This window comes from Mus pahari, chromosome 11 (genome assembly GCF_900095145.1).
Source record: "Mus pahari chromosome 11, PAHARI_EIJ_v1.1, whole genome shotgun sequence".
Lineage (NCBI taxonomy): Eukaryota > Metazoa > Chordata > Mammalia > Rodentia > Muridae > Mus > Mus pahari.
Genome location: NC_034600.1, coordinates 32,505,166 through 32,518,766, shown reverse-complemented (window position 1 = coordinate 32,518,766; position 13,601 = coordinate 32,505,166). Strand labels below are relative to the sequence as shown.

General features: G+C 44.5%; 1 protein-coding gene across 4 annotated transcripts in view; it reads left to right on the top strand.

Annotated features, from left to right (window-relative positions):
- The window catches only part of Pik3r1 (phosphoinositide-3-kinase regulatory subunit 1), an 84,740-nt gene extending 71,562 nt beyond the window's left edge, over nt 1-13,178 (top strand). For 2 of the 4 annotated variants that reach the window (XM_021208273.2, XM_029544114.1), the window contains exons 8-16: nt 6,367-6,469; nt 7,325-7,423; nt 7,660-7,840; nt 8,061-8,186; nt 9,153-9,295; nt 9,489-9,665; nt 9,755-9,823; nt 10,400-10,570; nt 11,825-13,178. In XM_021208273.2, coding sequence (XP_021063932.1) covers nt 6,367-6,469; nt 7,325-7,423; nt 7,660-7,840; nt 8,061-8,186; nt 9,153-9,295; nt 9,489-9,665; nt 9,755-9,823; nt 10,400-10,570; nt 11,825-12,014 — 1,259 coding nt within the window. In that variant the 3' untranslated portion in view covers nt 12,015-13,178. Of the gene's footprint in view, nt 1-2,488; nt 2,592-3,905; nt 4,753-6,366; nt 6,470-7,324; nt 7,424-7,659; nt 7,841-8,060; nt 8,187-9,152; nt 9,296-9,488; nt 9,666-9,754; nt 9,824-10,399; nt 10,571-11,824 lie in introns of those variants that run through there. The other 2 variants (XM_021208276.2, XM_021208274.2) reach the window with 2 other exon arrangements.
- The last annotated feature ends 423 nt before the right edge of the window (nt 13,179-13,601 follow it).

The window sequence follows — 13,601 nt, the reverse complement described above, 5'->3', positions numbered from 1 at the left end:
TTCTCAGTCTCTGAAGGGACGGACATCACAGGGTGGGGGTGGGGGTGGGGAGTTCCTCTGTCTGCTAGACAGTGGGTGTGGGTGTACCTCTGCTGTAAGCCTGTAGCCTGTGTCTGAAATTTTTTCTTTTTTTTTTTTTTTTTTTTTTTTTTTTTGGTATGTAAACCTGGGTTTGTTTATTAACTGAAAGGGTGTTCTTCCTTAATGTGGGTTCATTGAGCTCACTGGATGGACATAGAGTCATGAATTAGCTCCGTGCTGCAGGGCCCTGCTTTCTAAGATGTCTTACGTTGGAATTATGAAGAAACACATTCCTTTTAACCTGGGTAACTTTGGATAATTCATTTTCCCCCTCCTGCTGCCTGTTTTCCCTGGCTTTTGTTCATTGACAGTGGTGCACATGAGTCTCTGAGAAGCAAGTTTTCCAGGTCTCGGGTGATGCCCCACAGAGGTCTTGTTCAGAGCAAAAAGCATGTCACAGAACTTGGAAACACATGTTAATAATCATGAGAGTTTCCTGGCTAGCTGAAATCTACTGGCAAGTCGAGCCCTGGCCTGCCTTTGCCTCTGAAGCGAGTTGTACAAAACCCTGAGGAAAGGGGCGCTCACTGGTGTGCAGCATCCAGAAGGTGAAATGAGCCTTTCACTATGCATGCGCTATGGGTCTCAGCAGCCCCAAATAGGACGCCACCGAGAAAGCACAAATTTTCTTAAAGGGACTTATTAGCCAAGTGGAAATTAATTCCTAGGTAATTGTGACACCTGTGACTTTGGGTTAGTAGTGAATTATGTATATTTATAAGCTATTTATAATTATGTGTTATTAATTTGTGGGGCCTTTTGGATACACAGAAGGTGAAACTGGAAGTTGATGGTTGTCGCTTAAGCAGGCATGATTTACTCCATTCTGCCAGCAGAGGGCGCCCTCCTTAAACTAATAAAGAGCATGCGTCTTTATCAGTGGGGAAAAATTCTACTCACACTTGGAGTTAAGGTTCATAATAGCGCCTCCTTTGTAGGTGATTGTACTTATCGTGAGGAATTTGTTTACAATAGTGGGTTCATGGCTATTTGGAATCTTTTCTGGTATATACTGTTTAACGGTAGATAGATACTTTTGTTCTGAGACAAAATAAACTGTCAGATTTACAGTTTAATAGTCTAGAAGGTTCTTATGTAGGTACAGACAGGTATGCGTAAGAAGTGAACATGTCTGATCTTTCTTCCAGAGAAACTCTTTTGAAATCAGGGCAATGCATGAAAACGAGGAGCTTTATTTTTCTTAAGCTAAAAGAAGAAAACCAGAACGCCAGAGTTTTGTTATAGGTGTGAGGGTTTGTTTTGGGTTTTTGGTTTTTCTTCAGTGCAGCCTAAAAGAAAGTAAATTCAGCTTGTTAGTTTCGACTTTCCATGACCAAGGAAAGCAAAGACTAGGGGCAGTGGACTGAGAATGGAATTTAGGACCAAAAGTTTGGGGGCTTTGTGATTTCTTTTCGTTAATGGTTCAAAAGAAGTGGGGGCTTCTGGGCAGATGCCATGGGACTGTTTCCTAGGAAAAGACTTGATTTCTGTCCATCCAGCAATTCTAAACCCAGTTAGCTGCAACTTTCTCAAATTAAAGAATAGAATCCCTGTGAAGGGAATGCGCATCCCTTTGTCGCGCCCAGCCAGCAGTTAACCCAGTGCAAACACACTTCTTAGTCCGATTACAAAATCCTAGGGCCATTTGAAGGTGAGCTGAAATTGACCCCTTAAAAATCTGGGCTTGCTTGAAGGATGCCCTCCCGGGGCTGCTAGCCTGCCTGTGATGCACTATGTGAAGGGCTTTCCTGGTACACCTGCGGGGCAGACTGTGCCAGTGCGTGGGAGGAGGGGAGGGGACACGAGAGAGCGAGGCACCCTGTCCTGAGCTGTTCGGAGAGGTTCAGGCCTTCACAAACGCGGCTTTGATTCTATTTTCTCCCTGTGCTGCTTCCCTGCGGCCCACTTGAGCCCCCGGAGCGGGGGCTGCCAGCGCGTTACAGGCACCATGGCCACCAGGGAGGACTATTTTCAGCACCCCCTTACAATGCCCTTCTCATTTCCCGGACGAAAATGAGCAAGTTAGTCTTGCCTCGGCCACTTGTCAGCCCGATGACAACTTTGACTTTGACTTGGGTGCCCCTCCCCCTCCCCAAATCCCTAGCTCAGCAAATATTTGAACCTGCCCGAGTTAATCATGAAGCCGCGATCTTTATCTGAGCGAGACGTGCGAGCGCCCGCCGGGGCTCCTTTCTTCCCCGGTGCAGTAGCACGACCCAGGGGGGCTCTGCTCGGGGAGCCGGGGACTTGCTGCTGGGGCGGGGCGCGGGGCGGAGGGACCCGCTACAGCCTAGCCCCGGGGAGCCGGCAGCCGGGCTGAGAGTCGCGCGCCCCCGCCTTGCGCGCTCTCCTCCAGCTAGGTTCCTTACTGCCGGTACCGGGCGGGCGGGCGGGAGAACCTCGGGGGCTGGGACCACTTGGTAGAAGAACAGCTTCTGTGGATTTTTTTTTTTTTCTCGGTGGGATACTGGCAGTTCAAAGCGAAACCGTTGAAATGCATAACCTGCAAAGTAAGTCTTTTTTTTTTTTTTTTTCATTTATGCACTTCTCTGCACCCGGCTCTTTATCTGCTAGCTGTCCTCTCTAGTTTGGCTGGGCGGGCGGGTGTGTGTGTGTGTGTGTGTGTGTGAGCGCTGGGAGTGTGTGCGCCTGGGTGAGTGCTGCCTGGGGAGAGCAGATGGGCGATTAGGGGAGACACTCCCTTCTGTCCTCCAGGGGGGGACACTGCGGAGAAGAGATGGGGTTTAGGTTTGGAGTTTAGAAAGTACTGGGCAGGAAGTTGGGGCCAAGCCAGGGCTTGCGGAGACCATGGAAAATCACCTGTCTCCCAGACCTGCTCTTTGGGTTCCCTTGCCACATGGGCAGCAGCAGTCTACAGCGAGGCTGATTTTGCCGATTGCTGCAAAGAAGTCCCTGTGGGCTAACCCTTGGGCCGTACTGCCCGGACGACTTGACTCGTAAAGAGAAGACTTAACATTTTTTATTCAACTACTTTTTTTTAAAAAAAAAAAAATCTTATCTAAGGACACACTTCTCTACCATTTTTATTTGACGTTGAGTTTAGACTTTTTTAAACTTTGGGTTTCTAGTCTACGGGCAAATAGAGAAGTGTGAGGTGGAAGGGACAGGTTGAGTCTCCAATGATACAGAAATGCGGTAGAGAGGGAACGGGAACGCCAGTGGACAGCATCCAGAGAACGGAATGCCCTGCTCTACTTTTAATGCTGTGCGATTCCAAATGGGCTAGAAATGTAAAGTGGCCCCCGTGTTCTGTAAATCCTCCCCCAGGTGCAAGGCACTCACAGCCACAAAGGAGACCACATTTACATTGGAGCACTACCCCAGCCTTCAATGTAAATGTCAAGCGGTTCTGGCTCCCAGGGGCCGCATACATCAAGCTCCAGTTGTGGTGACAGAATTGCATGCAGAATGATTTAAAGAACCCAAATGAATCATTACATTTGTAGGAAAATTGATTTCTTTATATTGAACACTACTAAGAAGGAATATTTGTCCGACCCCCCCTCCCCCCCCCCGCAACCCCCCAGTACGGCTCTGAGCTACAGAGAGAGGGGGGGGGGCAGAGAGAGAGAGATTACATCACCTTCCTTAAAGCAGCTAGCAGTGAGATGGGTTCCTGAGTGAAACACTTGGCAGGGTTCACCTGTACTCTGTGTTCTGATATACAGTCTCTCTCTTTTTTTTTTTTTTCAGAAGCATCCATTTGCCCAGTGTCGTTAGGCAGTAATATTGAAACTCACCACTATTGACCATATGCTTATCATTTCTACACAATAATAGACAGCTTCATTCCTGTGCTGAATTTTCATGATTATTCTATAAAGTCTTGTTTTGACCTTGGGATATCTGTATAGAGGCATTTTGTCTAAGTACTGTCTTTAAGCTTCTCTCTTTTTAAAAATGTGGTGCGTCTATGGAAGTATTTAAAATCCAAGCTCTCAGTGAATTGTGGAAGACTGGATTTAAATATCCAGAGTGCTCGGTTCTTTTCTGCTTCTAATATATGGGTGGTATCTAAGGGCTGTAATAGAGACCTTAGGGATATTATTTTGATGCCTTTGTAAGATTTTTTTTTTATACCAAGGAATAGCCAGGGTATCTCTAAGCCCAGATGCACGAAGGGGACGGAGCTGGGAGCTGCAGTTTATCAGCTCTTGTCAATCTGCCAACAGTGGAATGTACCATGCTGCAGAGTAATAAAGAGGGACTTAGAGAGCACAGGGCTGGAAGAGAGCAGGCAAATTAAAACACCTTTTGAAACGATGAGCACGTAGCTGCCGGAGCAGAGCAAAGCAGAGCGGAGGAGCGCTGTGACATGTAGGTTCTCAGAGAGAGGCTGGGGCTGTGTGAAGCTGGCATCCAGGAGAACTGACGAAGCAGGAGTGGTCTGGTGACATTTTTCTGACTTGATTGGCTGGGGCGTGTGATGTAATAGGTTACAGTGCGGCCCCGTATAGGTTTTAAAATGAATTCCAAGACACCATTACAAAGAAAGCCGGACTCTTTTCTTATAACCGAGCAAAGCCAAGGAAACTCTCGCACAAATGTACACCACGGTTTGGACTATGGAAGACCTGGACTTAGAGTGTGCCAAGACAGATATAAACTGTGGCACAGACTTGATGTTTTATATAGAAATGGATCCACCAGGTAATACTGCAGTATTAACAGAGAGAGCTAGATAATTCTGTGACTTTATTTATTTTTTTTTTTAACTTTTGAAAACTGCTGTAACAGATCCTCTTGAGGTTGCTATTTTTACTGATGTGTTTCACGGTTTAAAATTAGTTTGATTAGAACTTTAAAATTAAACAGACTCTTTGCCTGCCTGTAGCAGCAAGCAGCCCAGGCTGTGTTCGATAAATCCTGGTTCTTGCTGAATGGATGGGAACTGGTTTCTACTTTTTGTACTGCTGCTGTCTTTTGTTACTTGTGATCCTTGGCAAGTTGGGCTATATTGTTGCATGTTGTTCCTTTCATTAAGAGGACCGGTCCTTTGTGCTGCTTTTCTCTGCTGGCTCTGGGCTCTGTGGTACTTTGATGACACCGGGTGCTTCAGAAAGCATGTAAGATGGAGCAGTGACTCAAACTGGTTTCTGATGACCTGAGACTCTCTCCATAAATCAGATGTGGGGACTTTCTCGCTCTCTCTCATGCTGAGATACTACAATGGGAAAAGAAGTTGTCTTTCCTCGCCTTTGTACAATAGTCTTGCTAGACACCTGGAATCTTCCGGGGGCCATAAATTAAAGCAGTTACAGTGCTTTCAAAGTTAATGGTTTTGGATTTAGCTAAAAATCTTAGGCTCTTTGGTTGTTCCCTCTGGGGTCAGCCCTTCCTACCACGAGGGAACTCAGAGACGCCCAGGGGCTTCTTGCCACCCTGTGGGGGCTGATTTGACACTGAAGAAGGGGATAGGGTTTTTTAACCGCACCTGGCATGGAGAGCAGAGTGTCCCCCCAGCAGAAGAGCAACATGAACACTAAGGAGATTTAGGTCACAGATGAGTTTCTTAAAGTGGCTTTAGCAGAGCTGTGCCTGAAGTAGAAACATAGAAAAACCCAGTTCTTAAAACATGCTTGCTGTAAATGAGAGCTGCTTTAAATGTGACTACTGTGCTCAGGCAGGGCACAGCAACCAAATTTGCCTCTCGTAATTAAGGAAGAGGAATGAAAGCCAGGCTCCTGTTATTTCTGCTTCTCAGATGTTCCTGGTTTCTTACTTTAGACGGAACTGCCAGGGTGCACAACTTTAGTGCAACTAAAATCTAGAAGTAGAGAATGTCGACTTTGGATTTGCTATGAAATTTTCTCCCACAGCCAGCCCCATTTATTTCCTAACCTCTAGGTCTGTCTGTCTGTCTGACTGTGTCATCTCTGCACCCCCACCCCCCACTCCCCGTCATGCACTACTACTCTTTTCCTTTCTAGTTTTCCTTTTAAATCATATTCTGAGATTTCCTTCAAAGACAAGTGTCTTCCGTGGTACATGAAATTATGAATTCCTGGTATCCATTCCCACTCCCTCCCCCTTTACCCCCCTCCGTTGTAAATGTTTTTAGTAAATTCAATTGCCTTTTAACTGAAAATAGAATTGAATTTTTATACATTTTAACTAAAATAGAATTATACCAGTTGCCCCCCTACCCCTTACTTTTTGTTTGTTTGTTTGTTTTTGTAATGAAAAGATGCAAGTCTAATTTTAAATGTACACTTGGAGTTCAGATTGCAACTTTTTTTTTTTTGTCTCCTCCTTTGCCTGCAGCACTGCCCCCCAAACCACCCAAGCCCACTACTGTAGCCAACAACAGCATGAACAACAATATGTCCTTGCAGGATGCTGAATGGTACTGGGGAGACATCTCAAGGTAAGGCCACAGAGCTGCTCGTTCTCAGCAGCTGCAGGGAGGTTTGGGTAGGAACAGAAAGCACCGGCTTGCTCGCTTCCATTTTTAGGATATCATCCAACATAAGCATGAAGCATAGTTGGGTCTCTTCCAAAGACAACAAGAAAAGTCACCGAGCACTGGAGCACTGTGGGTGCTGGGTGACACAGGACATTGAATACCCAGCAAGCTTCCCTGTTGCCAGAGATGCCAAAGAAGGTCGGGGTAACAGGGCATTGCCTGCTTTCCCTCTAATGGGCAGGGCTTCGGGAAGAAAGGGATTTGTTCCTTTAGCTCTTAGAGTGTTAGTGAGGGAGCCGCTAGAGCATTTTCTGTGGATCCTGATTTTCCGTGCTGATTTTTCAGTAACTTATATATATATATATATNNNTATATATATATATATATATATATATATATATATATATATATATATATCACCTTTTTGTATTATAGTCATCAATAGTGTAAATGGGAATATATATATATATATAAGTGTATGTAATGTATAGTGCACTTATTTTCTGTGGGATGAATTTGTAACCCTTTTGTATAAGCAAAGAAGGAACGATTAGTGGCCTTTGGAAATGTATAATACCAACATGCAAATTTACAAGGACCACAGAATGTAAAGATACGGAACCTCTGGATTTTTCTGCTCAGTATCCTAAAGAATAGTGTCTGTTAAGGCTAAGAATGTACCCCAGTGGTAAATCAATCCTCAGTGCAGGAGAAGGGAAAAGTGTGTGTGTGTGTGTGTGTGTGTGTGTGTCTTTGTAAGTGTGTGGTTATTTGAAGTTGAAAAGTAAGTATGTTCTTATTCTGTGTTCATTTTAGGGAAGAAGTGAATGAAAAACTCCGAGACACTGCTGATGGGACCTTTTTGGTACGAGATGCATCTACTAAGATGCACGGCGATTATACTCTTACACTAAGGTGAGCCAGGAAGTCAGCTGTAATGTTGATGTCTCAGTTGTCATGAAAACATTTCTTCATTAGATTGCCCTTTTTTCCTCCTTAAATTAGCAAATAAAGTAATGGGTTTCATTATAGGATTTTTCAAACATCCTTGATTCATTCCTCTCTCCTACTACCTTCTCCTCCCCATCCCGAGAGCCCTCCTTCTGCATCAGAAAATGTTAATAATCATTATTTTTGTATTGTATTTACAGGAAAGGAGGAAATAACAAATTAATCAAAATCTTTCACCGAGATGGAAAATATGGCTTCTCTGATCCATTAACCTTCAACTCTGTGGTTGAATTAATAAACCACTACCGGAATGAGTCTTTAGCTCAGTACAATCCCAAGCTGGATGTGAAGTTACTCTACCCTGTGTCCAAATACCAGCAGGTAATTCACACGGAACTCCTCACGCTGCAGTAACAAGGGGGCCAGAGACTCTCCAACATAGAAAATGAGCTGAAATTGGGTTTTGACAAACTTTACACCCTGACCAGAATTTTATAATAGCTAAATCAGATACCATATTGACTATGCCACTAGGGATTGTTATTTGAGTAAATACCTTATCAACTGAATTCTTTTTTTCCCTGCTTGTATATTCTTCCAGGATCAAGTTGTCAAAGAAGATAATATTGAAGCTGTAGGGAAAAAATTACATGAATATAATACTCAATTTCAAGAAAAAAGTCGGGAATATGATAGATTATATGAGGAGTACACCCGTACTTCCCAGGTGAGTTTAAGATATTTTGGACTAACGCATGTTATACTCAGATTCAAAAGAAGAATTAAGTGTCTCTAACCCTTTTCAGTGTAACCCATGCTTATAAAGTCCTACATTAAGCTTGCTTCTAACTGGCAGTGATATTATGAGCTTCCAGTTGATGGAACGTTTATTCCTGACTGGATACTCTGCCTAGGCTAGGCATATATAATACTGCTAATGTCAGCTTGCCCAAGCTCTGGAATGGAAAGTTCAGACCCATCCCATCCTGCTGTGAGAAGTGGCTGTGTTGATTATCAGGGAAAGCAGCATGGGTGTCATAAAATACAGTGGCTTTTTAAAAGACTGACCAGCTTGTACTTACATACTTAGGAACACATGCATGCATGCATTCATTCATTCGAGCAACATAAATTTGAAGGAACAAGGAGGGGTGTATGGGATGGTTGAAAGGGAAGGAGGAGATAGTGTAATTATAATCTCAAAAAAAGAAAACATAATTTTAAAAAGTGAAAGTAGACAGAAAATTCTCCACCAGGAATGTCTGTTTCTTGATCATTTGATGAGTTTGTGAACTCATGACCAGCCCTGCTGACAGAGTACACCGGCCTTGCCTATCTTCTGCTCCTGCATCCTGAAGATGTACTGTGTAGGCTTCTCCCCACTCCCCTGCGCCTGTTGTCTAAGCCATACCATACAGCTGTTTACGTAGCACTGATGTTGTCTCAGGCTCAAGCCATTTAGAGGTGATTTGGAGTCGATGAGAAAATTGCTCAGGCTCTGTGTGGCCATTACATCACTTCAGTAAGGGACTTAAGCATCTGGCTGTTAGTGGCCAAGAGGGCTCCTGGTACCCATGGATGACTGTGCTGACTGGCAGCTCATTTGCGTTGCATCACTAGCAAGCTTGTCTCTTATAGTAAAGAAGTCGTTCTCTGAAAGTGGTGACATTGCCTTATGAAACTTGTGTTGCAGGAAATTCAAATGAAAAGAACAGCTATTGAAGCATTTAATGAAACCATAAAAATATTTGAAGAACAATGCCAAACCCAGGAGCGGTACAGCAAAGAGTACATAGAGAAGTTTAAACGCGAAGGCAACGAGAAAGAAATTCAAAGGTAGATGAACGCGAGAGGCTCCCATTATCCTTGTGACAGAAAGCAGCAAAAATCGTTTTAAGACTGGTCGCAGTGAAGATCTCCCTTCCTGTAATCTGAGCAACTTTCGAATGAAATAAACATAGCTCCCTTTACTCTGGGGACTTTGTATGGTGTACGTAGGTACTTACTGATGTGTTTCTCCGGCCTGCAGGATCATGCATAACCATGATAAGCTAAAGTCACGGATCAGTGAGATCATTGACAGTAGGAGGAGGTTGGAAGAAGACTTGAAGAAGCAGGCAGCCGAGTATCGTGAGATCGACAAACGCATGAACAGTATTAAGCCGGACCTCATCCAGTTGAGAAAGACAAGAGACCAATACTTGATGTAAGTGTCGGAGGTAGAACCCAAAGACTTGGCAGTGGCCAAATTCAAGGAGGGATTCTCAATGTCCTTCATTTGCACAACTCTTTCAGGTGGCTGACACAGAAAGGTGTGCGGCAGAAGAAGTTGAACGAGTGGCTGGGGAATGAAAATACCGAAGAGTGAGTAGCTACTGGAGAGGGTTTTTTGGGGGGGTGGGGTGGGAGGTGGGGCAGCGGGAGTTTTGTCAATAGATTTTCACTGACTTTGGGACAAATCCCAAGCCAAAAACATATAAATGTAGTGGCAGGGTCCAGAGCTTCACCCAGGGAGAGTTGAACCCAGGACGGCTGGGGTTTGGGGGTTTTGTTTGTATTGTAACCCACAGTTGTGTAAATTGACCCTGTGTGTCCATAATGATGTCCCCGGACATCAGAAAAAAGTCCCCACATATTTTTGGAACAATGAGAGAAAGCCAACAATTGCGTTTAGTGTATTTTGAGGGTTAAGTATATGTTTGGTTTGAATTATTTTCAAACTGGCAGTCTTAATACTGTCCCTGCCCTCTGCCCAGGTAACCGTGAACTAGCAGGCGGAGATCGTAATAACTTTCTGCTAGCCATTCACCCTGGGGGTTGGTGAGAAGGTCAGACAGAGAAAGGCTGAGTCACCTGATCCGACTTGCTGGGAAGGAGACTTGGGGGGCAGGCTGGGTTCCCACACTCTTGAGTCACCAGCCTTCCCTTCTGCCCGAGTAGCCAATACTCACTGGTGGAAGATGACGAGGACTTGCCCCACCACGACGAGAAGACGTGGAATGTCGGGAGCAGCAACCGAAACAAAGCGGAGAACCTACTTCGAGGGAAGCGAGATGGCACTTTCCTTGTCCGGGAGAGCAGTAAGCAGGGCTGCTATGCCTGCTCCGTAGTGTAAGTAGCCCAGGGCAACTCACTCCTTGGGTTTCCGTTGCTTATTCATCAGCGATTGGAATTTGCAAATGTTCCATCCTTGAAGAAGTATGGTTAGTCTAGGCAGACGAATCTGTTAAGAACATCTAACAGAGAGACACCTGCTACCATTTAGGAGGACAGCTGGGACAAGTGAATTAATTCCTAGATGTCTTTAGGTCTTTTTCTTTCTTTCTTTCTTTCTTTCTTTCTTTCTTTCTTTCTTTCTTTCTTTCTTTCTTTCTTTCTTTCTTTCTTTTCCAAATTATAAACAGAAATGACTGTACCTGCCCACTGTCCCCACCCCTCTACAAGTCAATATAGTTAGAATGCATCGTCTGTTTTGTTGAGAGCATCACCTGAAATAGATAAAGCAAACAACCTTTCAGGGACAACCAAAACAAGAGCGAAGATTCCATTTTGGTCATCAGACATACACCCCAAAGTGGGCACATTTCTATCTTGTAGTCTAGTTTCTGCTTACGTCTTAATACTTCGGAGGTCTGTACTCCTAGCACTCAGAGGTGTAGGCAAGAGGATGGTAAGTGGTTGAGGCCAGCATAGGCAGCAGCATGGAGACCCGGAGTCAACCGAAAGGACATGCAAGGAAGGTTTAGAGTCATGAGCATCATAGGGATGGGAAAAATAACTGTCCTCTTGTATGGACAGATGCCAAAAGAACCTTCTATGACCTACCACCGCTTCATGTACAAACTGTCCCTTTAAGAAAGACAGAGGGAGAGCTTTTGAGTTAGGGTGAGAGGTTAGCAGAATGCAGAATACACGCCAAGATGAAGAGTCTCGGTGACATCTCAAGGAGAGCCTAAGAGACCTGTTGATCAGAACTGGAGGGAGAGGGGAGCTAGCATGTGTTCTCACCGAGGAAGTAATAGCAGCACCTGAGAGGTTGGAAACTGCCATTTGTCACGTGCTTACTATATGGCACATCCAACCCCACATCTAGCAAACATGTCTCCTAGGAACCCTACTCCATACATACATGTTATGCCTCTCCTTGTGTTAAACCATTTAGACTCCAGTGAAGCAGGCTCAAATGGTTAGTCCTGGTCTATGGTGCTTAGCCAGTACAAAGGGCACTCAGTTTCCTCTGGCTCTGGGGCTTTGGTTCACTGGGCCCCTCCACGAGGTTGGCTTTGTTAAAAATACCCTGCCGTGTTCCAGATCATCTGAGACCCGCTGAAAAAGACTTTTTTCTTGTTTCCTTCCCCTTTCCAGGGTAGACGGCGAAGTCAAGCATTGCGTCATCAACAAGACTGCCACCGGCTATGGCTTTGCCGAGCCCTACAACCTGTACAGCTCCCTGAAGGAGCTGGTGCTCCATTATCAACACACTTCCCTTGTGCAGCACAATGACTCCCTCAATGTCACACTAGCATACCCAGTCTATGCACAACAGAGGCGATGAAGCGTTGCCCTCGGATCCAGTTCCTCACCTTCAAGCCACCCAAGGCCTCTGGGCAGCAAAGGGCTCCTCTCCAGCCCGACCTGTGAACTGAGCTGCAGGAACGAAGCCGGCTGTCTGCACATGGGACTAGAGCTTTCTTGGACAAAAAGAAGTCGGGGAAGACACGCAGCCTAGGACTGTTGGATGACCAGACGTTTCTGACCTTATCCTCTTTTCTTTTTTTTTTTTTTTTTTTTAATTTAAAGCCACAACACACAACCAACACACAGAGAAAAAGAAATGCAAAAATCTCTCCGTGCAGGGACAAAGAGGCCTTTAACCATGGTGCTTGTTAACGCTTTCTGAAGCTTTACCAGCTACAAGTTGGGACTTTGGAGACCAGAAGGTAGACAGGGCCGAAGAGCCTGCGCCTGGGGCCCGCTTGGTCCAGCCTGGTGTAGCCTGGGTGTCTCTGGGTGTGGTGAACCCAGACACACCACACTGTGGATTATTTCCTTTTTAGATGAACGAAGGATATGTATGAGAGAGCCGCGTCTGCTCACACAGGACACTTTGAGAGAACATCGATGCAGTGCGTTCGGAGGAAAAACAAAAACACCAGAAAACGTTTTGTTTGAAGTTGTCAAATCAACAACCAACAACCCACCAACAGAAAAAGGAGTGTGGATAAGGGGACTTACAATGACATTCAGTATATAAAATATGTACATAATATTGGGTGACTAACTATCAAATAGATGGATTTGTATCAATACCAAATAGCTTCTGTTTTGTTTTGCTGAAGGCTATAAATGTGCAGCGCTATGCAATTCTTAATTTTTATTATCTTGTTACCAGTTTCAAATACACTTTCAGAATAAGCTTCCCTTACCCCAGTTTTTGTTGCTTGAAAATATTGTCCCTGATTTTTGTTAATATTTGTTTTTGTTATTTTTACTTTTTTTTTTTTTAAAGAAGTGTACAGGATGCCAGACAGGAGAATGGCTTAAGAATTAAAACTATGAAATATTTTACAGTTTTTCTTGTACAGAGTACTTGGCTGTTAGCCCAAGGTTAAAAAGTTCATAACAGATTTTTTTTTTTTGGACTAAATGTTGGGCAGGGCCCTGATAAGCTTCAAAGCTGCTTTATTCAATAAAAAAAGAAAAAGAAAATGATATATGATATGACAAAGTATTGCTGAGTCCAACAGTGTTAAGACTCTTGAAATACGGTACCTGGCAATGTTTGTTTCCTATTGAATTGTGAACTTCTTGAATCTGGAGGGAGGGGGAGGCAGTCATGGGTTATAACAGGCGGGGAGGGGGGAGTACGGTGGTGTGCACTTTCTCGGGATCCCGGAGAAGGGGAGGAGTGAGGCTGTTTGTCTCCTGTCTTATCCCATCTGAGTTTGGTATTCATTACCAATTAACAGCAACTCCAGACCTACTGTTGTAACTCCAGCCCAGCCCAGCTGGCCAGCATCTCCCGTTGTCATGAAGGAAGTGCTGAGCTTGTTCTGGGGTTCCTGGAATGTGCCCTCTTTCATTGTTGTAACACACTGGTCTCAAGGTTGAATCCCTGCATTTAGAAAATGTGTTCCTTTCT